This window comes from Protopterus annectens, chromosome 1.part1, assembly GCF_019279795.1.
Source record: "Protopterus annectens isolate FY-2018-M chromosome 1.part1, PAN1.0, whole genome shotgun sequence".
Classification (NCBI taxonomy): Eukaryota; Metazoa; Chordata; order Ceratodontiformes; family Protopteridae; genus Protopterus; species Protopterus annectens.
The window spans coordinates 667,472,776-667,499,486 of NC_056726.1; the positions used below are offsets into that span (position 1 = coordinate 667,472,776).

The 26,711-nt window shown below is 38.6% G+C and overlaps 1 protein-coding gene across 2 annotated transcripts in view; it reads left to right on the forward strand.

The window, feature by feature from the left end:
* The window catches only part of LOC122806788 (C-C motif chemokine 21a-like), a 125,681-nt gene that overhangs the window by 71,846 nt on the left and 27,124 nt on the right, over positions 1 to 26,711 (forward strand). For both annotated transcript variants that reach the window (XM_044077499.1, XM_044077509.1), the window contains exon 3: positions 12,491 to 12,664. In XM_044077499.1, coding sequence (XP_043933434.1) covers positions 12,491 to 12,664 — 174 coding nt within the window. The remainder of the gene's footprint in view (positions 1 to 12,490; positions 12,665 to 26,711) is intronic.

Here is a 26,711-nt window from a genome sequence, read left to right on the forward strand (position 1 = left end):
GGCCCAATGGACCACCCTGGTAAACAAACTGCAAATAAATAAATCATTTTCCCTATTGAAAGCACAGTCTGACCTTGATGGAATATTTTATTTTTCATATCATGTGAATGACTGGTGCAATGTGCATTAACTTTCTATATTCAGGCATAGTTGCAGATACATACATAAGTACATAGAAAAAAGTGACTGTGTATACAGAGGTATGTACATAACTAATATGTTAGTTCATAAACAGATGTATGGGTACATTAAATATACTCAATCTCCTTTAATTTCAAGCCAAATGATGACTGATATTTGTGAGTGGAAACCCATTTGTTATCATTTCTGCTAGTCTGTAAGCACTACTGCTGCAGTGCATGTTTTTCACAGATGTGATGATCTATATATCACTTCATGAAGGTTGTACTGCAAATGTTTTAGTCCTCACTGTTCATTCACCCCAGTCTTGTAACCAAGTGGTCATTTCCCCATTTAGCCTACATGGGCTATTGCTCAAATGACTATTTGAGTTTGAGCAGTGGTGACAGACCTTGCTGTATGTAGGAACCCAGGTAAATAGAAGTGTAGGGGGGACAGATTGGGAGTTTTAGGCTTAGGGAATGAGTTGCAGAGTTAGAGTTAGGGATCGAGTGGAAGTTTTAGAGAAGGAAGTGATGTTTGGGATTAGTGATGGGGAGTAAAAGAGATTCTTAGGTTTAAAGACTGATAGAATTAGGGTTAGGAAGTGAGAATTTTACATTTGGAGGGCAATGTTTAGCATTAGGGATAGAAACTGACTGGGAGTTTTAGCATTATGAAGCAGGTTTGGTATTAGGGCTAGGGAGCAAGTGGGACTTTCAGAGTTAGGAAGCAAGGTTGTGATTAAGGTTTTGAAGCAAGGGAGGTTTTTAGGGTTATAGTTTGGGTATTGGGTGGGTGTAATTATTATGGCATGGCTCTAACAGGATCAAGCTGCTACAACGCTGGGTACTTGACTTAGTGAACAAATGTTAGCGAACAAGTGAGCCATGAATAAATGGCATGTGAATCCCTTCAAATAATCCTGTGTCAATATATGTCTGTATTTAGGCTTTTGTCCCATATTCTGTAGGTGAACTATACTCCTGAAGTGAATTTCAATGGCCTAAGACTTGACTATGTTAACCATTTCACTTAGCATGGATAACTTGAATATGCTTCTATTACTGCAACTGAAAGTTTCAGTATCATATCTCTCCACTTGGAGGCATTGAAAATAGAGACAAAGGCCCTTGAAATGTAAGTACAGCCAGTCATAAATCTGGACATTTCATGGGCATAAATTCTGAAAACCAAACACGATATAAATCTTCCCACTTCCAGTACAAATGTAGGATACTATTTAGAAACATGTTTAAAAACAGACAGTGGACAATTTTTGGAAAAACAAATAAGCACATTATCAAATAAGTGCATTGAAAATTTTTACCATACACGGTTGCGTATTTTTGGTTCTGAAAAAAGGAGCTGAAAATCATTTTGTCCTCTTTGTTTAAATTATTAATGGCACTAATATGTTTATCATGTATTGTGGTTTTCTGTGTTCTAGAAAGCTTCAAAAATCATGTGTGATGAGGGGGATTCAGAAAATTGTGTGAAGAGGTAAATCAAGACTGAAAATAGGAATATACCTCCAAAACAGGCTCATCACTTACAGGGGTAAACCACGCCTGAAAATAGGTATGTGTCTCCAAAAGAGGTGCAGTTGAGAAGTCTGTTCAGTATGCCAGTGATAGTGATACAGCCTACAAATTAGGATACAGTAATTGTATTGTTTCCCATGAGATATAATAAAAAAAAATCTAAAAATCATATTCCAAGAAAGAAAATCCCTGTCACATTAATTCATGACGTTGGAATACAAATTGAAAAAAAGCTATAAAAAAAATGAAAGCAACCAATAGTTCAAATCTGCAAACTGAGAATTAAGGCTGACTTCCCGCAGACCAGGTTTTGAATCCCTCAGACTTAATTACCCTTGTGTATGACTAAGCAAGTCACTTAACCAGATCTGGAGCAATTCAGCAAGTTTAGCCTAGGTTCTTCAGAGGTCTCCTGCACCACATGGACATTCGAACATAGTCACATATCATTTCCAGCTTTTTAAAGGATTAGGCGGAATTTCACAATATAGCCCATTCTTCAGGCAATCATGTGAATGCAATATCTGAAATTTCAGATCTTGACTTAAATTTTTTTTAGCTCAAAACACTATGCAAGTTTTTCTAGGTGTATGCATTTTCTGCTTATTTAATCAACTGGTGATTAGGTAATTAGTCTGAACAAATGTTTATAATTTTCAGAAATGGCACTGAAAAAAAGATGTAAATACAAAAAATGAAAAAATAAAGTAGATAACAGAAAAAAACAAAGCTCCACCTTAACATTACAACTTTCAGACAGTAGTACTTGGTCCCATAAATGCATGCACGCACAAATCAGGCTGCATAAATGCAAGATGAAAGGGCAAATAAAATTTTTAAGTATATTTATAAAACAAGAAATGTGTAGATCAGAGGATTATTTTCCATAAAACACAATTTTTTTTTGTTGGTAAATCTTATAAAACATTATGCTCAGAATATATACAAGCTAAAAATGAATCCCTGTTACTGTGCCATTGTTCAGTATTTTGACTTAAATTTCCTATGCCACTGTTTTTCATGCAGTGATTTAGACTAACAGAAAGCTAATCCCCAGACAAGATACTAAATTAGGGAATATGCACTGAAGTACTTTGCATCCTAGATAAAAAAAGAAAATATTCTGAGATTCCACCATTAGTACTAGTGCCAGTTCCACAAGCAATGCCTGTGTTTATGTATCTGTGTGTGTGTGTGTGTGTGTGTGTGTGTGTGTGTGTGTGTGTGTGTGTGTGTGTGTGTGTGTGTGTGTGTATATATATATATATATATATATATATATATATATATATATATATATATATATATATATATATATATATATATATATATATATATATATATATATATATATATATATATATATACACACACACACACAAACACACACACACACACTCACACACATACACACACACACACACACACACACACACACACACACACACACACACACACACACACACACACACACACACACACACACACACACACATAGAAACATCTCTTTGCAAAATAATATAAGATGTAGGATTTTCTCTAGACATCTAGAAAGAGAAACAGAAACACACACACACACACGCACACACATACACACACACACACACAGATGCACACAGATGGGTCTATATTAATTTACTGAAATGGTATTCTGGCTAACATCTATTCAGCAACCCATAATCAGTGAAAATTGCATCATCAATTTGCTGAATTTACTAAGGGCAACGAAATAGCTGCCAAAGCCCAATGGACCAACTTTTAATTGTCTCAAACCCGCCATGTGGGGGATTTCTTCCCCCACAACCCCCCAACTATATATACCAACTTCGAGATCGTACTACAGTGGAGAAAAGGGCAAAGTCCCATAGCTGTCTGTTGTGGTTTGGACAACTATTTTGTTGCCTTATTGAATTCAGCAAACCCCTGAAGTGATTTTTGCTGATTACGGCTCGCTGAATAGATGTTCGCCAGAATACCATTTCGGCGACCTAATATAGACCCCACACAGACACACACATATCAGTCAAACAACATGCAAAATTAGTTCATTGATTTTGACTTTATCTAGATTTTTTAAGCTAAGAGGTCAAGAGGTATGCAAACCTCTTTACTGCTGCTGCTAGTGGTTGATTGATCTCACACACACACACACACACACACACACACACACACACACACACACACACACACACACACACATACACACACACACTTGCACTTTAGAAAATGCATGCTAACACAAATCCTATTATTACAGAAACTCTGAGTTTTTATAAGAGCAATATTTAAACTCTGTCCCTATTTTGAGCCTTTGCTCCCCCTTTGCTTTAGGGTTTATGGAGATATTTTGTGCTAAGAGGTTGAGAGTCATGCATACTTCTTTGCTGCTCCTGCCAGTGCTCAAATACTCTCACTATTCTGATATACACAAATCCACTTTCATGCACGCAAGCATGCATACAATCACACACGCAGACAGATACATAAAAACACACACCCACACGTGATTTTTTTAACTTTCATTTATTTTTTACACTTGCTAAACAGCAAAAGCGCTGTTTAGTGAGCATAAAATAATGGCTTGATTGATCTCGCTTTCACTCACATGCACACATACACTCACACACACAGACATAAACATGCAAACACACAACGCTTTTTTTAATTTTCTTTTTCTTTTATTTTCTTTTTTTTTTTTTACACGCTCTATACAGCAAAAGTGCTGTTTAGCGAGAGTAAAATAATGGCAGCTGTTAGTTTACTTTCAGTCGAGCTCCACGGCAGCTTGATATGCTACCATGAAGTGGTGAACTTTTTTCTGAGCAGGCATTACACATAGATTAACACCCTGCTGGAAAATGTTCATTCTCCAATCACGGTGGTGATCTGCAGGTTGCTTATTCTCTAAAGCAGTATACAGCAAACAGGTAAGTTACTGCTCTTTGCGACAAGCTATCTTGTTCTATATTATAATACAATAAAAGGGGCAATGAAGTAAGCCGTTTTCAATATATACAGTAGCAAACTGTCTAACTTTAGCTACATGGGACCTACAATGAAAGATCACTGGGTCTTGAAGCAATTTGTATTGCACAGCTGGCATAGTAGAAGTGTTAATAAAAAGGTGCTGCTGCTGTAACTGGAGATTGTCCGCCATAAATTCATTCCTCCCCCCAGTACATATTATGGTTCTGTACTTTCTTTTTCTATAACACAGTACTCTTACCAGCATGAGGACTTTATTTTCCCTTACTACTCTAAAACATAGCTTAAATTCTTGTCACCTAACTGTTTATGAAAGTGCAGGAAATCCATCTGAGGGAAAACCTGATCCAGTTCTCTGTCCTAGTTCCTTTGCCACCCACATCGCATCCTTTCCTTTATACCTGCAAATCCATTCCTACCTGTATAACATCTAATTCAAATCGTGACCTCACTCAAAAAAGACTACTCCTGAGAGACTGGGCTTATACCACTGCTTCCTTATGGTACTCATACCTCCCTTGCACGTCAGATCTCATACCACTAACCTTACTAAATATGAGATGTGTTATATCACACATACCAGACTTGCCATACATAAAATTTACCCTGACCTTTGCATGTGTTCTTGTCAGTTATACTAGGACTAATAAAGTGACTTTGTACCAAAGAGTAAGAAACATTTGTTGTACTTTTTATACCTGGTTTATTATTAAGTTTTCCTCTTAGAAGTCACCCATCAACAACATTCCAGATTGTTTCTTGACCTACTTATCCAGTTAATCTTAAAAAAAAAAAAAAAAACATTATATTCATATACAAAATGTAACTTTCTCTAAATTCCTATGGTGGTCAAAACTGCATTCCTGGTAAGATGATTGACATAATTCTAGTTCCCTTACCTCTGTAAATGCCTGTACTACATCATCATATTTGCACTTTCTGTAAGGAAACATTTGCGTAATACTATACGCCTCTTCAAAAATATTTCACACTTGCTGCAGTCTCTTCTAGCCTGCAGCAGCTCCCTATAAATGGGTGGAAAGGTAACTTGTCTCAAAGAAAAAAACTTTCATTTTTTAAACAAGGGTGTTCTTTTTTTTTTTTCCTGGTAGCCCACAGAGGTTTAAATCCAGCTAACTAACTGACTTGATTTTCTTGAAGCACCTTACAAAAGTATAAGCTTAACATATCTGCAGATAAATCCATCACAACCAGTTTTACCAAATGGGCATTAGGGCCACATATGGGGACTGAGACATACGGCTCATGATGGAATCACAGAGGCAGAGACAAAATAAAATGAGAGAATGAGAAATAGAATAGTTCAAGAAATACAAAGTCAAGACAAATTGGGGTAACTGAGAAGAATAAAGAAACTGTAAAAAGGCTTATGTACCCCCCAACCTATGCAGTATGTATAACTATAGACAAGTACTAGGATGTCTGTTTAGATAGGGTAGGGAGGAAGGGAGATGAGGTGGCAGGGAATGGTCATGCTTCAAAAATATGTAATAGAATAATTATAATAAATTTAAATGTGCAAACAACCCAGCTATTTGCTGAATAACTAGGACTTAAATGTTAGTTACATACATGCAAGAACTTAACATTACTCAAAATTGTAAAATGAAAATGCATTTCTCATTTGCACCATGCAATGCATACTTTAAAAAAACACTTGTTTTGTGGTGTACACTATGAATCTGTGTAACAAGGAACATGAACACGAGGGGAAGGTGGGAGGCAATGGATTGCTTATGTTTTTCAGAGCAATCAGGAAATAACTAAGATGGGATGTGAAGGATGGTTATTTTGCTTTTGTTTAATGAGCAGGTACATAACAGAAGTCGAGATGTGTTTGGGGTATATTTTGCATTATTTCAATGATCCACAATTTGGTTAGTGCAGGAACATTGGAGCGAGTATTTTTTATGATTTGTATAAAGAATAGGGAATGACACCTGAAAAAGATGAGAGTGGAATTACGTTTTCTTTAATGACTGATGGGATCACAATAAGCTTATAACTTTCTCACTATGATAATCTGACCATTGTCAAGCTTAAGCCTCATCTTTAGGCAACTCTGTGGGTTGGCCAGCTGGTGTGGAACATAACTGTCTTCAGGCTGGGGAAGTACACAGGACCACTCTGATGAGGCATTATCCTTGATGGACACTGGGGTTATTGGTGTATTGTCCTATCCACATCCCTAAGACAGTATATCTATAAATACTGGTGAATGATGCATGTCGTTGACAGTACAATACATAGATCCCAGCTACAGAGTGAATGTGCTGCTTGATGGATATGTGCATGTCCATTATTTTTTGTTCTGCCATGCTGTGACTCCAAGCCTCTGCTGAGAATCAGCACTGAATTACAATATACTGCTGCCATCATCTAAGATAGACAAGTATTCCCCAGCAATGCGCTCACTCCCACCCCCCCAAACTGCCTTCTCCAGCTCACAGATCAGTAGTTCTATCTAGTTTCTGTGGACCACAGCCAGGGCTTTATGCCTGTGGTTGTAGAACTGGCTGGTGGGGATATGATAAGCAGAGGGAAAGGGAACCGTATAGCATTTCCACGTATTTAATGTTAGTAGGTGATTCCAGCTATAATGCATTACTTTACATTTTCAATCACTTTATTCAGATAGCTTTTACAAGCAGTAATTGTTATTGCTGAGGTTATAATAGGTTGTTAAATGTGCTTCCCATAGATCAATCTTATTGCTGATAATCCGTTATATATTCATATACAGTTGGGAAAAGAGGGGTTATATATATTTAGAGTCAGGAAATAAATATGTGAATAAGATCTGTGTCTGTACAACAAATGTACTGACGGCTGGTGGCCTCTACTCTGCCAAGAGGCAAAATAAAAATATATTTCTAAAGTGCTTCACAGCCCAGTTCATGAAGAACCTGGACCATGTAAAGCTGCCGCTACAAAATGAAAAGCATTGTTCATAAATCTAAGCGACGTTCAAAAAATACACCCATTATATTTCTCTTTTCATAATTTTTCTTTTAGAATTTGATTATCAAATTTCTAGGTAGTATCCATTGTGTCTTAAATGTTGAAAGCTGCTACACAGTTTTCCACATCCCATGTAAAATGCAATCTCATTGGAAAATACCCAGATTACTTAACTCTCAGTGCCTCAATGTTTAGGTTATTTTCTCAAAGGAAAGCCAGATGTTTCCTAAGTAGTAGAAAGGTTTCTCAGACTATACTTCTTGAAATCAGCATTCCCATTTACAGATGACACAAATCAATTAAGGCAGCTTTTCTCCCCACCGATTTTAACTTTCTGTCTTGTCAAATCAAGCACATCAGTCACGCTCACCGTAAGACTTAAAGCTTCTTCCAATGCATTGGTATTCAAAAGTTATGCAAAGGCTAATCAACTAAAACTGAGAAGTGACCTGCTAAATTCAAAAGCCATTTCCATCTTGATGATCCTACTGCTTATAAAGAATTCTTCACTGACATATTTTATAAACATGCAATTAGTGACATAGATGTATCTCTCACCTTCAGGAATAAATACAATGACAATTCAAAAATGAACACGTGGTAAAGCTCAAATATAAACAGATTGTATAACAAAGAAAAAGTATTGCACACAAGCAAATCTAACTTTCAAGGTGCCAAAATGCTATTGCTAAAGAACTCCAGACCCTGATCAAATCACCCAAATCCAGATAGGAGGAAAACTAGCCTCACAGGGGACAGATCACCAGAAAGCTTTCTTAATTACTCCGTGGACTAAAGCAGATGTATAATCATATCATATGGCAAGCATGACTCCTCTTGTAACTATCATCTTGACAGCACACCTCTGAAAATTGATCCCGTACTTACAGATCTGATAACCTATTTTGTCAATGAACTGTCTTTTGATTACCATATATCCACTGTTGTAAGGAAGTCTCTTTTCATTGCATAGCTTATAATTAAAGGTATTACGTCCAGACCCAGGGATGTAATTGTTCCACTAAACTCAGCACTCATTAGACCAATCACTGAGTATAATGCCCCAATCAGTATGTATATGTCCAGGCACTTGTCTGAAAAGGCTTGAATTCTTTCTCCCTGAAAATTCAAGTGCTTAAATTGCAAAACTTTGCAGACCATCTCAAAGCCTTTCTCCTCTTCTCAGTATCATACAGGCTACTGAGAGGTCTGTCTTATGTACAGAGCTTCAACAGACCCTATTCTGTCAGATCAATTACAAATTCAAAATGCCAATGATATTATAAACACCCACCCAAGGGTTCTCAATATGGTTGCATAACAGCAAATTCACCTGAAGTTTAGTACGCCATCCCTCATGGGTAGGAGCGACAGATAAATGTCCCAGCATATCCATGTTCGCACAGTGTTTGGGTTATTCATACACAAAATATAAGGGCTAAAAATGTACATGTGACTGTAAGGCTAGGCTTCTTAAGATCTTCACAGAAAAATAGCCTACTAAGTGCCTATGAGTCTATATAGTAGCTTAGCGTTGCATGCTTTAAATGTACCCAGTTTGATTTATGAACTGTGTATTATTTCATTCACAGCTAATATACTGAATCCTTCCTGACAGCCTTTTTGCAGGTTTATTGCTGCGTACTATTAATATGCACATTTTATCTAGACATGATTGTCTGATAAAAAGTAAGATGCCTAGCATGATTGCTGCTATTTTCTTCCTTTAGTTGTGTCTTTAATAACAATGGTAATGTTGTTGTTGTTGTTGTGTCTTTCGGCTTTTCCCGGTTAGGGGTCGCCACAGCGGAACTCCGGTCCACTAATGATTGGCAGTTGATTTTTACATACCGAGTTGCCAGCTCTGACGCACAACCTTCAACTAAGGTACGCCCACTCATGCATGTCTCCACGCAGAAGACGCTCCAGTTGAGAATCGAATCGGAAAGCGTCTTACTGTGAGGCGACAATGCTACCGCAACACCACCACCGCAGATTAATAACAATGTTAATAACTGTTAAAAAAAATGAAAATTAAATTCAGATAGTCCACAGATCATTCATTTAAAGCTGTTAAGCAATCTTCAATGATAGCTGTGTCAGCATTAAATGCAAAATTAATTTTACTCACCAGCAAATACTCCAGCTCAGAAATGACCCCTTAATTTTATATCACCGATACTCATTCCAAACAGGAATGACCCTTGAGGCAAAATATATGTGATTTCTTACATTGATCCAAATAGTTCCTAATTGTATAACTTGCTTTTTCATGCTACGCAGCAATTTCTGCACATAGTTAACTAGTCTATCAGAGCAGCATAAAAGTTACAAATGACCAGTATTTTTGCATGGTGCTGAACCCCTCTGTACCCTCCTGACCACACACCTACATCTCTAAACATACTTAATTTTGAGATTAAACAGCAATAGGGTTGAGTATAAATATCATCACCCCACTAGTGAATTGCAAATTGTTGAATCAGTCTTGATGAATCATGCTATGAAAATAGCATGACTGAAGAATCCAACAGTTCCCAAGTGTATAGCACACTAACAGTCACACACACACACACACACACACACACACACACACACACACACACACACACACACACACACACACACATATATATATATTAGGCTGTTATACGTCTGATGGTGAATGCATTTAAATCATGCTAAAACCCAGTGGTAAAATTAGTTGAATTATATTACAGCTGAACTTCATTAGGTTGAATTTCAAATAATCTAGCACTTTTTTTCACTTTAAGCTTAGTTGTGTGACCATTGTGTTTGTTTAAGTTACAAGGATGTGGGGGTATTTACATTTGAGAGCACTTTATTTAGTTTTTTTTCTTGCAGTAATGGTCGTCAGTGATGAGGGTTGTTTGATGTGTTTTCCACCAATCAATCAATTAGTCAATCTCATTGGCAGTAATCCATTATATAGTCATATACATATGGGTTGGGGGGGGGTCACTTCAAATGACACCATTTCTCATGATTCAATATCATTGTCTTACCTTATTCAACCATCATACCTGACTGTTGTAGGTCTTTTCTCCAACAATCCAGCCATCTCCTTGCCCTCATTTCCTCTTGCCTTCTTCCTGTCTGTCCCACATCATCTTCATCCATTTGTCTTCTGCTTTCTTGCATGTGTACTTCGACTTTTTCTGCAATAGGAGTTACTTGTGAATCTGTGTAATGTCCTCATTTCTTCTTCTGTCCCAATGTGGGCATCCTACTACCCATCTCAGGCACTTCTTCTCCATCACCTATAGCTTCTTCAACTGCTCTGCCTTCATTGCCCATGTTGCACCACAGTTTTGTACACCTTAAGTTTCATCTTCTTTGGCATTCTTCTCTCACACCATACCCCTGACACATTGTGCCAGATGGTTACAACCCCTCTGGTTCTACCTCTGATGTTGTGTTTCAGACTTCCCTTCTCATGAACCACCCTTCCTAGGTACTCAAAGTTGTTAACCTGTTCCAATAATTTCTGACCAGACTCAGTTCTCAGTTTCTTATTTTCTCTTATTTGCTGTCATCACAACTGTCTTATCTGTTCTCAGTTTAATCCTATGTGCCTTTTGCATTCTAGTCCCCTAACAGTTACTGAAGTTCTTGTTCAGAGTCTGCCTGTAATGCTACATCATCTGCATACAGCAACTTTGTAGATCTTTCCCCTGCAATCTATTTGCTAATGTTTCCCCTCACCACTGGGAACAGAAGTGGACTTAGAGCTGAACCTTGATGTGATCTGCTGCCACTGGGATCTCCTCTGTGAGTACAAACACTGTCCATACATGTGTCTTTGGATCCTTGTGCATAGCCTGTACTAATTCTACCAATGTTTCTAGGACTTCAAACCATCAAAAGACTGCCCAAATCAGCTTTCTGGTGACCTTGTTATATGGTTTCTCCAAGAATAGGAATGCCCACGTGGACTCTTTTCTCTTCTCTAGATGCTTCTCAAATACATGGCTCACTTCAAACATAATGTTAGTTATGCTGCAACCAGAACTGAATCTGAACTACTCAACTCCAATCTTATGTTTTACTACTATGCATATCTGTTTATCAATCACCCTTTCCAGAACTTTCATGAAGTGCTGCAGGAGTTTGATATCTCTATACTGCCCACATTTGTGAATGACCCCTTTGTACTTTCACATTGGTTCTACAATGTTTCTTCTCCAGTCGTCTGAGAGCCACCTTTCTCTCCACACTGCTGTTAATACCTTTTCTCCCCTAACTCACTCAGCATCTCAATCATATCTTCATAAACTCATCTGAGCCTGCTGCTTTCCCTAACTTCATTTTTCTTAGTGCTGTTCTTACTTCTTCTGGGGTGGGCTCCTCTTCTTCTTTCATCATAGGCTGTGTCTGGGGCAGTACATCTCCTGTGTAGTTTTCTTTATTCAGAAGCTGCTGGAAATACTCCTTCCATCTGCCTTTGATGTCAAGTGGTCTGGTGAGCAAGTTATTGCTGGCATCCCTTATGAATGGCATTTGATAAATAGACACACACACACACACACACACACACACACACTCAGACACATATCACTCAGATTACACAGATTGTAACTTGCAACTAAGTCTTTTGGCAAGCCTGTCTACCTGCCCATCAAATTCCATTATTCTTGCAATCATTTTGCTTCATGATAACAAAAACTGATTTTTAGTGCAAAGAAATGAGATTTCTTCTACACTTATACTCTGGTAAGACTGTCTTAGTTGGGGATTAAACTGCATCATTATATTGGACAGTTGCAGCTTTCTAATGTACGTAGTTAATGCCTTTGAGCTCATGTTACTCTGTTCTGCAATTATTCTATTACAAAAAGGTTCACGTTCAAAAAAGGAGCCACTGTTGTGTGTGCACCTCCTGAAGAACCATGGGTTAAAGATCTAATGAATAAGCTAGACAGAAGACAAAAAGATTCAACGGAGAATGAAGGTGGCACAAGGAAGGGAAAAAGTAGAAAGAAGAAGAAGCCAAATAAGAAATCAAAACAGAGGTAAAAATTACTTTCTTGTGAAAAAAACATTTTGACCTATTTAACACTGCATTTTTTTTCACTGCCTATTAACCATGTGTTTATTGGGATGAGTTAATAAGTACTTTTGTGCCTATGTCTTTACCAATGTGTAGCAAAATAGAGGATATGCAATTTTTACAGTTTATTGTGCTTTTTTACCCTGTATGTGTAAGCATAAACGTTTATGATATGCAAACACACACACACACACACACACACACACACACACACACACACACATATATATATATATATATATATATATATATATATATATACATATATATATATATATGTTTCCCCTGCATTTGACCGGACATACATTTGTTCAGAGAAATGCAGGGGTGTGATTTAATGTTGATGGTATGGATGGCTGAATGTTGGACACGTCGATGATATGGAATGTCCTTACAGGTAAGTGGGGTTGGGGGGATGATAATGAGGGTGTGTGTGTGTGTGTGTATGGAGTTAGGGTTGGGTTAGGGTCGGGGATGAATGAAGGATGGGTGATGTGTGTTTGTATGCGAGTTTGTGTATTTTCAGGTAAGGATTTGGTTAGGGGATAGATGTAGTGTTGTTTGTGTGTGTTTGCAAATATTTGTGCATCAGAGTCTGTCTTGTGTAGTGGTAGTGTTATCGGAAGGTTTTAATGACATTAAAGTGCAGAGTTAGGGTTGGGGGAAGGGGCAGAGTTAGGGTTAGGGTTAGCACCCATTGCAAAGGTGATGCAAGGGGGCAGAGCCCCTTCCATCTTTAGTAAGTGGACCCCTCCCCAACTGTGGAAAGTTTTTATAATGTTAGTCATTAATTTGTATATTTTAGTAATTTGGCACTAATTGGTGGTTACTGGGCTATAAAATAAATTAGGCTGTAGGACTAGAATTAAGACGTGTGTTCCTCATATGGAGGTTTAGAGAAGAAAACACGATCTTGCCAGAAAGTCTTGGTAGAGTGTAGTAGAATATCTTAGTCAAAAGTGAGCTGTAAAACATACCTGGAAGTATCATGTGGCTCAAACATTTGAACTTGGGGCTTGAGGATGGCCTACCACCTAGATGTTTGCTTGAGTACAGCTCATTATTGAAAGGGCTGTGTGAACTATAAATATTTCTGCTTGAGAAAATTCCTAAAGGTACTGTCTTGTTTTGATTTAAAAGCTAAGTAAATTGTAGCCTTTCATTTCCCTGGTGAAAAAATGCCTCCAGCAACAAATACAGCCTCAAGTAACAAGGAATTAATTTATTTTTTTTTTTTAGGGAAAATTTTTATTTATTTTTTTTTATTTTACGTTTGTTGACCGGGCTAGTCTAGCTGGATACATGTCCATTTTCAGTAGAGGCCCCAGGAGAAAAGCTCAAAAAAAACCCAAAAAGAATAGAAAATCCATACATAACATTTAAAAAAGTAATAGCAGTTGAAAATTAACAAGAACTAAAAAAGCAGTTGTTACAAATTTTTTTTTTTTAATATATAAAAGATAAATTAGTCTAAGCAAGGAATAGAACTAGCAGTAATAATCAATTGGTATTGTATTTGAGATACAATATCTATGTATACATGCATTATATTTATAATAACATGGTAGTCAGAAATTATTAGGTATTAGAGTAGTTGTAATTTGAAAGGAGAAAAGTTAGTCAGGGTTAGTACAGGAGCAGAGCCAGTGTGTCTTAAGAAAGAGCTTTAGATTCTTTTTAAAGAGTGGCAGTGACATTTGTGTAGTGAGATCAGTGGGTAGTAAATTCCATAGTTTTCCTACAGAGTTAGAGTACAGGGAGTCACCTGCTGAGTGATTGGATCTTGAAGTATTAATCAGCAGTTTATTGGAGGAACGTAGGTTCTTATTGTTATTATAAGGTGTAATGATGGTAGAGAGTATAGGGGTGTTGGTGGGCTTATACAGGGCCTTGTGGACAATGGGAAGCTGTAGAAATTGAAGCTGGTTGTGAAATTCTAGCCAGTCTAGTTGTTTTAGATTCAGACAGTGATGGGTTCTGAATGGAGAGCCTGTGGCAAACCTAGCAATATTATTATAGGATGTGGCTAGTTTGTTGAGGTTGTTTTTAGATAAATTAGTATATATAGGGGAGGCATAGAATAGGGTTGAGATTAAGTGGGTTCTGGCTGTAACAGCCCTAGCTGTTGGAGTTAGAAAGGGCTTAATTCTGTAACGGGATCCCAGTTTTTTGTTCACTAATTTTATTGTATTGTTAATGTGGGTATCAAAGTTGAGGTGGTTGTCAATTGTTATTCCTAAGAGTTTAGTGGTTGGGTCAGGAGAAATAATAGTGCCATCATTTGATAAAAGTGTGAGGTGGATGGGAGTTGATTTTCAGGTTGGAGTGAAAAGTAACAATTTAGTTTTCTTGGGGTTAAGGAGGAGACAGCGTTTTGAAAACCATTGTTCTACAGTATTGAAAGCTTTTTGGGTAAGAGATTTAAGTTCAGTTTCAGAGGTGGCTGTACAAATAATAGTAGAGTCATCTGCATATTGAATGCAGGTGGCGTGTGGTATAGATGTTTGAAGGTCATTAATATAAATGGAAAAAAGGAGTGGACCTAAAATGGAGCCCTGAGGAACACCGAGGGAGATAGGAAGGTTATTAGATAATTTATTTTGCCAAAGTACCGCCTGTTGATGGTTTTCAAGGTACGATTTAAACCAATTCATGGCTTGTGGATCAAATGAGAGGGATTTCAGTATGTGTAGGAAGAGTTGGTGATTAACCATGTCAAAGGCTTTAGATAAATCAATGAAGACTGCAGAGGAAAGATTATTGTCATTGCGGTTTTTGTTAATGGTGTCTGTGAAGGATAGCAGAGCAGTGGTGGTACTGTGGAAAGGTCTGAAACCATGTTGACAGTCGGCAAGCAAGTTGTGATGGAGAAGGTGTGAAAGTAATTGCTTATGGATGCAAAATATTTTAATGTAGACATTTTGGATGTACTGTTGCTAGTCAGTTCAGCTGCTCTGCAATGTACTTTTCTAACATTCATAATTCACTAACTTTCAAACTTCAAAATAAAATATAGTACAATTATTTGGAGTAGGGTTACCACCTGTCCCTCTTTGCAAGAGGCAGTCCTTCTTTGTGCAATTGTCTGCTGTGAAAAAAGCTAAAAAAATGGCAAATGTCCTGAGATTTTAGGACAGACATATTTCCTAAGTTTTCTTTAATAGTTGCATAAAACACTTAATTTGTATTTGAAACACCTAAATGTTAATTGAAACAGCATAAGCAACTCAAATGTGACACGAATAAGCTTTTATTTTGGCAAGAAAAAGTGAAGATCTGTCCTTTGCACTGGCTGTGGGTATGTCCTGCAAAATCTCACAATTTCTACAAAAAATGTCTCACTTTGGGCATTTGAAAAGGTGGCAACCCTAGTCTGGAGACCTAAAGAAACTGTAAAGCTTTTATGCTCTATTGCTAGAGAAAAATGACTGCTTTCAAAGATAACATTTAGTACTCTCTTGGACTTTAGAGTTCTGTGTCTGGCTAATGATGCCATTCACAAATATGCAGACTGCAAGTTCCTCAACTAACTGCAAAGACATTCCATTCCAACATGTGCTCTCAATCCCAGCTTGATATTATTTCTATTGTTCCATGCCACTGCAAAGGGGATTGTTGCAAGGCTTCAGATGCAACTTGCAAATAGAGATTGATGGATCTTATTCTTCTGCGGACTCATAGTGAGCTACATGTGTCAGAATTACTGCTTCTCGTTTAATCAGCATCCATGGCCATTAAGAATAATAACTGTTTCTAAAGCCTACCACAGAGATCCTGATATTTAGAACCACAAATTTCAAACAGAAACAGAAAACAATAGAAAAAATATAAACCATATAAAGAAGATTGAAAATTATAGCACAGAAAGTAGGAGATGACTGAGAAACACAAATAACACAGCTGTGCAAGGGTGAAAATAGTGCATGTACATATACAAATGAATGCAAAATGATATGGAAATGATCTCCATGAGGCAAATCCTTCTTTCCCTGTGCCTTTCATGTCTTCAGACCTACTGACAATTATGGAGGAGTGTTAGTATTTGTCAAGGATGTCATCACCTCACAATAGATCCCTTGGACACCACATTTGAACTCCTAGATGTTAAAAAAAACATAAAACAAGACTATTTTCCACTCCATAACTAGTCATAGAAACATCCTCTATGTTCCCTTAAGAACAGAATAACTATATTGACACATTAGCTGAATTTTCAATTTAAACCTATTACCTTTCTACAAGGGGAAGTCAACTATCAATCTGTAAACTGTCTAAAACTGACAGAAGAGCCACTCTTCTCCTGCATTTGTGATCTTTTTTTTTTTTTTTGGGGGGGGTGGGCATTATTAACATGGCATTACAATTGCTGATATTTCAATAGATAGCAGCAAACCTGGAATCGTGGTAGTGTCACAGAACTCCAGTACTGTCCCCTGTGGGATGTAAGCACACATCAGAGACAGTGCAGCTCACAGATGGCACTTTTGCCATTGCAGCCTAGGTGGGGTTGACTGTTCCAAGACATCTGCCACATATTGGTGAAGCAGAAGTGTCAGCCTATCCATGATTGGGCTCCTCACATGTGAGGGATGTACGTCAACTCTCTAATGTCAGAGTGTCATAAGACTGTGTCGTGTACATGTTGCAATTAGTGCTAATCACAGGTGACCCACTGACATCAGGCCTATGTTGTTCCATTGTGCTGGACCCTCAGCCATTAGTACCTGTGAAATCATAAAAGCAAAATACATTTGCCAGTACTAAAATAAAATGGGCTAACTCCCCACCTCCCATGGCAGATGTGATTCTAAATGACATCTGCTATGAATATTAATAAATACTTGTATACTTTGTTGTGTTGTGTGTTGCATTTGTAAACTGAATGTACCTGAAAGTCAGAACTGCAGAAGCCTCTTGCCAAATAAGTTCTGCTTCACACACAGTGCTTACAGGTGATGTAAAAGCTGATACTAACCTGTTGCACCCCCTACAGGCTGTTGTGCAGCTACCAACAGCCCAATTCCCACATCCAAGCCACCCTCAGGTATGAAAGTCATCTACCCATCACCTGAAAAAAACACCAGGAGCACCTCCATCTATGTGAGATACTTACCTATTAGCTGACTACCTCCTGTGGTGAGCATGTCCTTGGTAATTGCCAGTGCCTTGCTCTTGGAATGCCATATTCTGTCAGTTACCCTTCACTGACCTTGATATTGATTCCTATTATGGCAAACCATCGCAGTGGCAGTTTGTACCTCTCCTTAGTATATTTGGTGGTCAAAATAACCGAGTCAGCTTTCTCCTCAGTGGTGACATGTTCTAGTCATTGTCTCTTTTGTTCCACTATAACAAGAGATGCACAACTATGGGTGACAAAAGTTGAATAGTTTCTGTGCTACCCTTATACCTCCATATCATGAGAGCTTACCTGTCCTTGTTCTGCTATGATATCTCCCACCCCACCCCACACACACATGGAATATGGAATATATTTATATTGTCTCCAATGTGCTCCCACCCAAAGCCTGACATGACTGTATTATGTCATAGTAGTGTGTTTCCATATCACATATACTACTTCCTATATGCCCTTGTTCTTGCCATCCACCAGGAGTGTTCAGTCCAATACAGGGGTGCATTACCAGGTGTCCCATCTTTCTTTAGCATGCTTATTTCAGAATCCAGTGTTCTAATTCAATAAACTTCTTATTCTCACTTGCTTGTCTTAGCAACATTTCCTACAAGATGACACAGCTTTATATTATTATGATGCAGGCATCTTAGTAAAGTGTCTACGTTAATGAGGAAATTTACTGCAGTTATTTCTGAGTCACTACCTCCCCATTAACAAACACTAACCTGTTTGTTACTGCCCATCCTGCAGCTGCAGGCAAAAGTTTATGATCTGCTCACCCATAGCATCTGTGAGGCTCATAGTGTCACTGTTCTGTGCTATAGTGTCACTGTTCTGTTCTATAGAGCCTTTTTGAAGCTCTCATTGGTGCACTGAAATGCATATCATATGGTATATTTATTTTATTTGTTTGACATTTGTTAACCGGGTTGGTCCAACTGAGCCAGGGGCCCATTTTCAGAGGAGACCCAAGGTAAAAAAAAAACAATATACAGTCATGCAAAAACTATAGACAAGCACAAAGAGCTCAAAATATGCAATCAAACGTAACATAAAGATATAAGAAATAGTTCAGCAACATCAGCATAGATCAACAAAGCTGCTGTATGCAGACGTTGTGGCAGTACAGGCAGACTCTGAGCTAGAACTTCAGCAGGGGATAGAAGAATGGAATGCAAATCTGAAGGCACAGGGGATGAACCTAAGCCCAGATAAGACAGTGGTAATGGCAGCATATTGGTGAAATCAGAAGAAGCTGAGAATAGAGATAGAAGGAAGATAGTGGAACAGGTAAACATCTTCAGGTATATGGGAGAGGTGGTTAAAGAGAAGGGTAGTCTGAATGAAAAGGTAGGTCAAAGCTAGAATCAGAGGGGCTGCAGCCAACTGGCATAGAGTATCAGGTGTAGTCTATGACAGAAGAATTCCAAAGAAGCTGAAAAGTAAGGTGTACAAGACAGTGGTGCGACAAGTACTACTGCATCGTACAGAAACCTGGGCAGTAAAGGCAGAACAGTTGAAGAAGCTAGAGGTGATGGAAATGAAGTGCCCGAGAAGGGTGGTAGGATGCACACTGTGGGACAGATGAAGAAATGAGGACATAAGAGCAGAAGCCAAAGTAGCTGCAATTGCAGAAAAGATAAAATAAAACAGATTACAGTGGTTTGGACACATGCAGAAAAGCAGAAGACAATCTGGTGAGAAAGATTTGGGACAGACAGAAAGAAGGTAAGAGGAAGCGAGGACATCCAGCAAAGAGGTGGATGGATTGTGTGAAAGAAGATCTGTGACAGTCAGGTATGAGTGTTGAAGAAGGCAGGAGTGTGGCACTGAATCGAAAGTGTTGGCGACAGTTAACACGATACCCCAACTCCATGTAGAAAAAAATGGGAAAAGGGGGCTGATGATGATAAGAAATAGTTCACTGCACAATGATCAATAATTGAGTATAACATCCATTTAGAGGTATACAAAGTAAATAGATAAAAGAATGACATTGCATTACAGTGAGAAAATGACAAAAAGAGTTGAAAGTTGTAGTAGAGTATAAGGTGAGTAAGTGACATAGCTGTCATATAGGGGCTTGGCATGGAGAGGACTAAGTCTTTCACTCTTTTGAACTGATGTTTATGGGAAATATTTCTTATATTGAGGGGGAATGTGTTCCAGATGTGAGCTACTGAGTACTTGTACAGGGACTTTCCAATGTTCTTTTTGGGTTTGTATATATCTAGAAGGTGTTTGCCAGTTGTGCAAAGGTGTCAGAGAGAGCTGTAGTAAGATACTAATTTGGAGAGGGAGGGACAGGAAGAGGGATTACAGAGAATGGCATGTGTGATATGTAATTGAGGAAGCAGTAGCTGATGGGAGAATTCAGGCCATAGAAGTGACTTGAGGGCAAGGTAGTGATAAGAATTGTGAGGAAGGTTAATGGCAAATCTGGCTATTTTATTGTATGTTTGCTAAAGTTTGGACAAAAGAGTAGACTGAATATTAGTAAGGATAGGGGCAGCGTACAGTAGACAAGGTAAAAGAAGTGACTGAGCCAGAAAGAGTCTGGAGGAGAGTGTAAGGAATTTTCAATTTCTGTAAAATAGTCCAAGTTTCATATATGAATCTTCATATATGTGCAGAAAGCAACCATCTTCTTGAACAGACTTGAGGGAGTGAGCATGGATGGTTTAGGCTCTGGGAATAAAACCGCCACATGCTGGTCTCTACCACTGGGACTTTCAAAGTTAACTGATGGGTGAAGCTGATGGTTCTTTGTACAAGATTAATAAGGCACAAATTTCCTTGCCAGTAAGTGATGCCACTGGCATCACCTGTCCTAGTGACCAGTACAGATGTTATACTGACATGCAGCAGTGTTACCCTGACCTGTTTAGCCAGTGGGAAGCAGAGGTTAGAGACAGAGGGTCAGAGTTTTAGTATAAGTATTTTTTTTTATTTCTGACTTTGCCTTCAAGTAGCTGTGGACTGCCAATCTAACAAGACAGTAGAGAACTTATCCAAGCAGTATGGTTCTCTTTTTATTTTTGCTTCCTTTTGCCTGACCATATGTGGGGATGGCGGAGGAATGACAGTGGTCACTCCAGCCTGCGTCAACTGACATTCTTTATATAGTCGTGTAAAGGCAGACTATAAACTAAGCAAACAATGTAAAAGTAACCTGTAGAACAAACATTTTAAGTAAAGACAAGAATATTATATAAAACCGGTGAGTGTTTCAAATTTGTTTCATACAATATTCCAATTTATTTCATACAAATGCACACTAGCTATTAATGCCAGCCTTTAAACTGAGCACCAGTTATTTCATCAACAGCTCAGCTAGCTACCCACTTCCAAGAAAAAAAAGCATACATATTCAAATGTATTTCTCACAAATGTGCACTAGCATCCCTTAATAACACTCTTTAAGCTGAATAAATGAAGTGGTTAAGTTCCCATAGTACAGCTAGCCATCCCCACCCAAAAATCAATTTATTTCACAGAAATACGCACTAACCAGCCTTTAAAATAATATGAAAAGGGCAAAGTTATTCCCACCCCACCCCCAGAAAAACATGCATATTCAAATTTATTCACAAAATGCACCTTAAGCGTTGAATTTAAACCAGCCATGTGAAAAGGAAATGTTACATTCATCCACAGCGCAACTGGTCAACCTCCTCCAACAAAAAAGGGTAAAAATGTTCTAATTTATTGACACAAATATTCACTTACCAAACCCAAATGACATAATTTAAGCTGAGCAAATGAAAGGGCAAGTTACTTTATGCCACAGCCCAGCTAGCTATCCCCTACCCCACCAAAACCAAAACAGGGCAGAAGAGTATAATGGAAAAAAAAAAGAATATAAATATCAAATTTCAAAATATTTAAACAAATGTGCACACACACACACACACACACACACACACACACACACACACACACACACACAAAACAACCTAGCCACCCCCTCCCCCCTCTCTAAAAATAAGAAAGAAAAATATTCACATAAAAATGCATACCTTCTGTCTAGTAGTCCACAATGCCCTGGCTGATTCACTTGCTGTGATTAATCCAGATCGCTAGGTTAAATTAAACAAGCAAGAAAAACGTTTCTACTGCAAAACTCTGTACTGCATTACACTACTGTACAACTAGAAGGCTGCTGTTAACTTCAAAAATAATTGCAGTTCTCTCTGGTCTTGTCTGCAGTTTCGAGTGTCCTCCAATCCTTTACCATGTTTTCACACATGAACGCATGGACACACGGATGTAGATATGTCGCTCCCTAGCCCTAAATTGCATTCTACCTTCACCCAGAAAGATACCTAAATATAAACAAAAAGAGACTGACTTCAGCAATTGGCTTAGCTTCTGGTGTCAGTCCAGGGGGCTCCACTATCTGTCAGCCTGGGAAGATATGGTCGACAGACCATGCTGCTTCACCAGAGATTGCCTTCAGCTGTTGCCTCTTTGCTTTTGGTTACTGGCAAAAGTACTTGCCTCCCCCTTAGTGTCTTTTTTAGGCAATGTCATGACAACATAGTGTCAGTCCAGGGGGCTCCACTATCTGTCAGCCTGGGAAGATATGGTCGACAGACCATGCCGCTTCACCAGAGATTGTCTTCAGCTGTTGCCTCTTTGCTTTTGGTTACTGGCAAAAGTACTTGCCTCCCCCTTAGTGTCTTTTTTAGGCAATGTCATGACAACATAATTCCCAACATAAATAAATCCACTAGAGACAAACTCAGGTTTATGCTGCTTAACGCTAGGAGTCTAAATCAGAAACTGCACTCACTGGACTCGCTCTTTACCCTGGAAGATGCCGATGTCTGTGCAGTCATAGAGACCTGGTTCAAGACCATAGACAGCACCCTGGCCATGCTAGGCTGCAATGCCTTCCACATGTTCAGACCTCAAAACAAGCATGAAAGAACCAAAGGCAGAGGTATATCCATCTTCATTAAAGACAAAGACAAATACACCCCTAGACTGGTCAAACAGTAAAGCTCCCTAGAGCTACTCCAAGTCCAAATAACTGTAGATAAAACCCTATTTATCATTGTTAGCTATACGTCCCCATCGCGAAGCATGAGAACCAATCTACCTACCTGAACCTACTTGAGTCACTTACTATACAGTGAAACACCTTGGTTATGGGTGATTCTAACTATCCATCCCTCAGTTTGGAGTCATATATGAGCACAAACACACTCATCCTAAGGTTCCTGGACTTTGCTAATACAAATCTTCTGAAACAGATAGTCTGCACCCCCACAAGGAGATCGAATGCCCTAAACATAGTACTCACCAACAAAGGGGGTCTCTGCATGACCCCCTATGTGTTGTCCTCCCTGGTAAGATCTGATAATAAATCAGTCTCATTCGAAGTAATGATCATACCTGGCAAAAATGATGAAAAATTTCTCCAAAGCAAACTATAGCCTCCTAAGTGATGGAATAAATAGTTTCAACCCCCCCCCCCCTGTTACCATTGTCAACAATGACTGCTATACAGAGGTATAAACAAATGCCCAGTATTAACACTTATACAAATGTATAGACTTGGCTGTACCTGAATGGATCAAAACAATGTCCTCACAAAAACAAGCCACCCTGGTGGACATCAAGCATAAATAGGTTATACAACAACAGGAAGAAACTAATGTCTACGAACAACAGGGAACTGACTCAGCAGAGGAATGATATCCTCCACAGCTTGAACAAGCAAATTAGATATCTTGTTAAGTCCTCTAAAGCCAATTAGAAAGCTAAACTAGCACCCCTAGCTAAGGATAATCACAAGGCATTCTTTAGCTGTGTCAGAAATCTAAAAGGGAAGGCCCAGCTGCTGCTTAACTAGTAGTGGATGGTACCACTCATACTGACCCTGAGGACATTGCCAACCTGCTAGCAGACAGATTTGGTGCAAACTTCACTCTCCTGTCCTCACCAGACATACCCCAAAGCATACCTGTCACTAATCCTCTACCTAGCATCCCCAATGAGCAGGTCATTACTGCACTCTCCATGGCCAAAGACACAGCCTCTATGGGACGGGATAGCATCCCAGGCTGCCTACTAAATTATCTAAAACAGGTCCTAGCAAAACCGCTTGGCACTCTTTTCAACCACAGTCTAAGTACTGGGTTTGACTCAGCAGCGTGGAAAACAGCAACAGTAATTCCCTTGCCCAAAGAGGGTCCATCAACCCACTCTGGGAACTATAGACCCATAAGCCTAACCAGCCTTATCAGCAAGGCCATGGAGAGAATCATTATGGATCTTATCAACAAAGACACAAGTGACCTTCAAACTCTTGATCTGACCCAATTTTGCTTTGTTAAAGGTAGATCATGCTTATTAAATCAGGCTGACTTCTTCAAGAATGTCACCGAAGCCCTGAATGAAGGCAAAACAGTGCATACAGCCTAACTTGACTTAGCAAAGGCTTTTGACACAATCCCCCACTCAGGCATCATTGAGAAACTCACCCAGATGGAAATTAACCCATATGTCACTAGATGGATAGCCAGCTGGCTCTCCGACAGAACACATACAGTCAAAGTTTGGGATTCCACCTCTACCAGCAGATCAGTTACCAGTGGTATACTACAAGGATCTGTGCTATGCCCCCTGCTGATTGGAATATATTTCTCAGAAGTCCAGGTGAAAATAAATGGTCTGTGGCTTACCATGTACACCGATGACTGCAAACTTTGTGCAATCATTGAGTCCTTCAATGATACTGACATACTACAAAAATGCCTTACACAGACAAATGATTGGCGTCAAAGCCACAGACTTAAACTAAACACAACAAAATGCATTATCATCCCTTTCAGCAAAGGGCAATTCCCTGAGAATTACAATATTAACAGTACCCCCCTTAGCTCAAACCCTGTGGTGAGAGATTTGGGAAAACAGGTTGATAGAAGCCTTAACGTTGATCACCATGTGTCCACAGTGGTAAGGAAGGCCTTTTATGTTGCACATCTCATAATTAAGGGCATTACATCCAGAGCTAGGGATGTTATAACTCCCATCTACTCATCCATCATCAGACCACTAATAGAGTACAACATTCCCTTCTGTATGTACCTCATCAGACACCTGCAGCAACTGGAGAAACCTCAGAGGTTTCCCACCAAGAAAATTCAGGGCCTTCAACACATGACCTACACAGACAGACTGAAAGCCCTGTCACTGTAGTCTGTATCTTTTAGGCTGCTGAAAGGTGACTTGTGCCTGGCCTACAGAGCAGTCACAGATGCTGCCCTAATGGAAATGCTGCACATCCACAAGTCAAATGGGACAACCTAGCCCACAACATTAACAGGACATGCTGGAGAGACAGATATGTCTCCCAGAGATTGCCACTCCTCTGGAACAAACTCCCAAGTCACGTAAAACAGAGCTCCTCAATGACCCTATTTAAGCATAACTTAGACAACTGGATGTGAGACTGTAAATTCACACCAGGGGTATCATCCATGCCCCTTTTGGATAAGGGCAGTTGGTATTGATCATAGACTCACACTGTAAATATAGGCCATACAACTTGATCAATAAGGCAACAAGGGTATAACATGGCTAGGCTTATAAAGACCCTAGGACCAATAGCCTGGTAACCTCCTGTGAACTTATGAACCTATGGGACTTTATATATCTCATAATTAGAGTCCAAGAGTACAGCACATCTTGAAAAGGGAATTGGAGGGGAACACATTTTTTAAAATTGAGCAATATGGTCATTTATGGGTGATGTGATGACTTTATTTCCAAAGAGACATTTGTAGGTAAATGGAGTTACATTATTAAGAAACTATTGCAATTAAAACCAACAGACTAAAACAAGAATGACACTAACATTTATAAAGTAGTTGTACTGGGGTGCAGGTTAAAATAAAATGTACTTAATAAAGTAATAATGTTCACCAATTAGATACAGCACTGAAAAGCCAAGGAGTGATGAATAAATTGTATATAATGACAGATTATTTTATACATTGAATAGTGCCTTTTATTTACCTTAGATTATAAATTAATGTGCCTTGTCCTTATTTCTTTTCTGTAGGATATGAAGATGTTATGATACTGCTGCTTACATGTTACAACCTAAAACCCATAGTTTAAGGCTTCAAGGCTTCTTAGCCTACAATTAATGTCTATAGTAGCTCAATTGAGCTACCAGCTATCACCCGAGTTAAACATTCCTTTTTTCCTTCTTGTCTGAGTTTTTTTAGGATCTCTTTCATTAAAACAAATGAAGCGGGTAGGGTTTGGATTGGAATCCCCCAATTCCATTAGGTAGGCATTGTTTTTTGTGCTGAATTTTCATCCTTAGTAGAGGATCTCTGGATTGTAATATGCAAACATTCCAGTCATGTCAGATATATCTGAAGTGGACAACATTGAATGAAGCATGCATACAATTGCAACACTGGTGCATTTGCATGCCGCACTCTGTTGAAGTAGGTTGGGGCACATAACAACATGAACCATAACTCTGAATTTTAAACTGCTTGAGGGAACTATAAGCAATGAGGACACAACTGAAGGCCTGAGGGTAATGTAGGGGTGGGGTGCAAACTAATGATAACAAGAATAAACTAAATACCAAAAGCACCAGTTTAGCTATAAAAATGAAAACTATTAAATACAGTACAAACTGGTTAACTATTCTAGCACAACAGAGACAGTAACAAGAAATTATAGACTATAATACATTTCATGTACAACTTAAAAATCAGATAGGGCATTTTACTTAATGTAACTGTCCTCTCATGATGGGGTGTAGCTCATACTTTCCATGAAAAGAAAGCTTCACAACACTAGTGCTATCTCACTATATGTCTGATTAAAGAAACTTTAA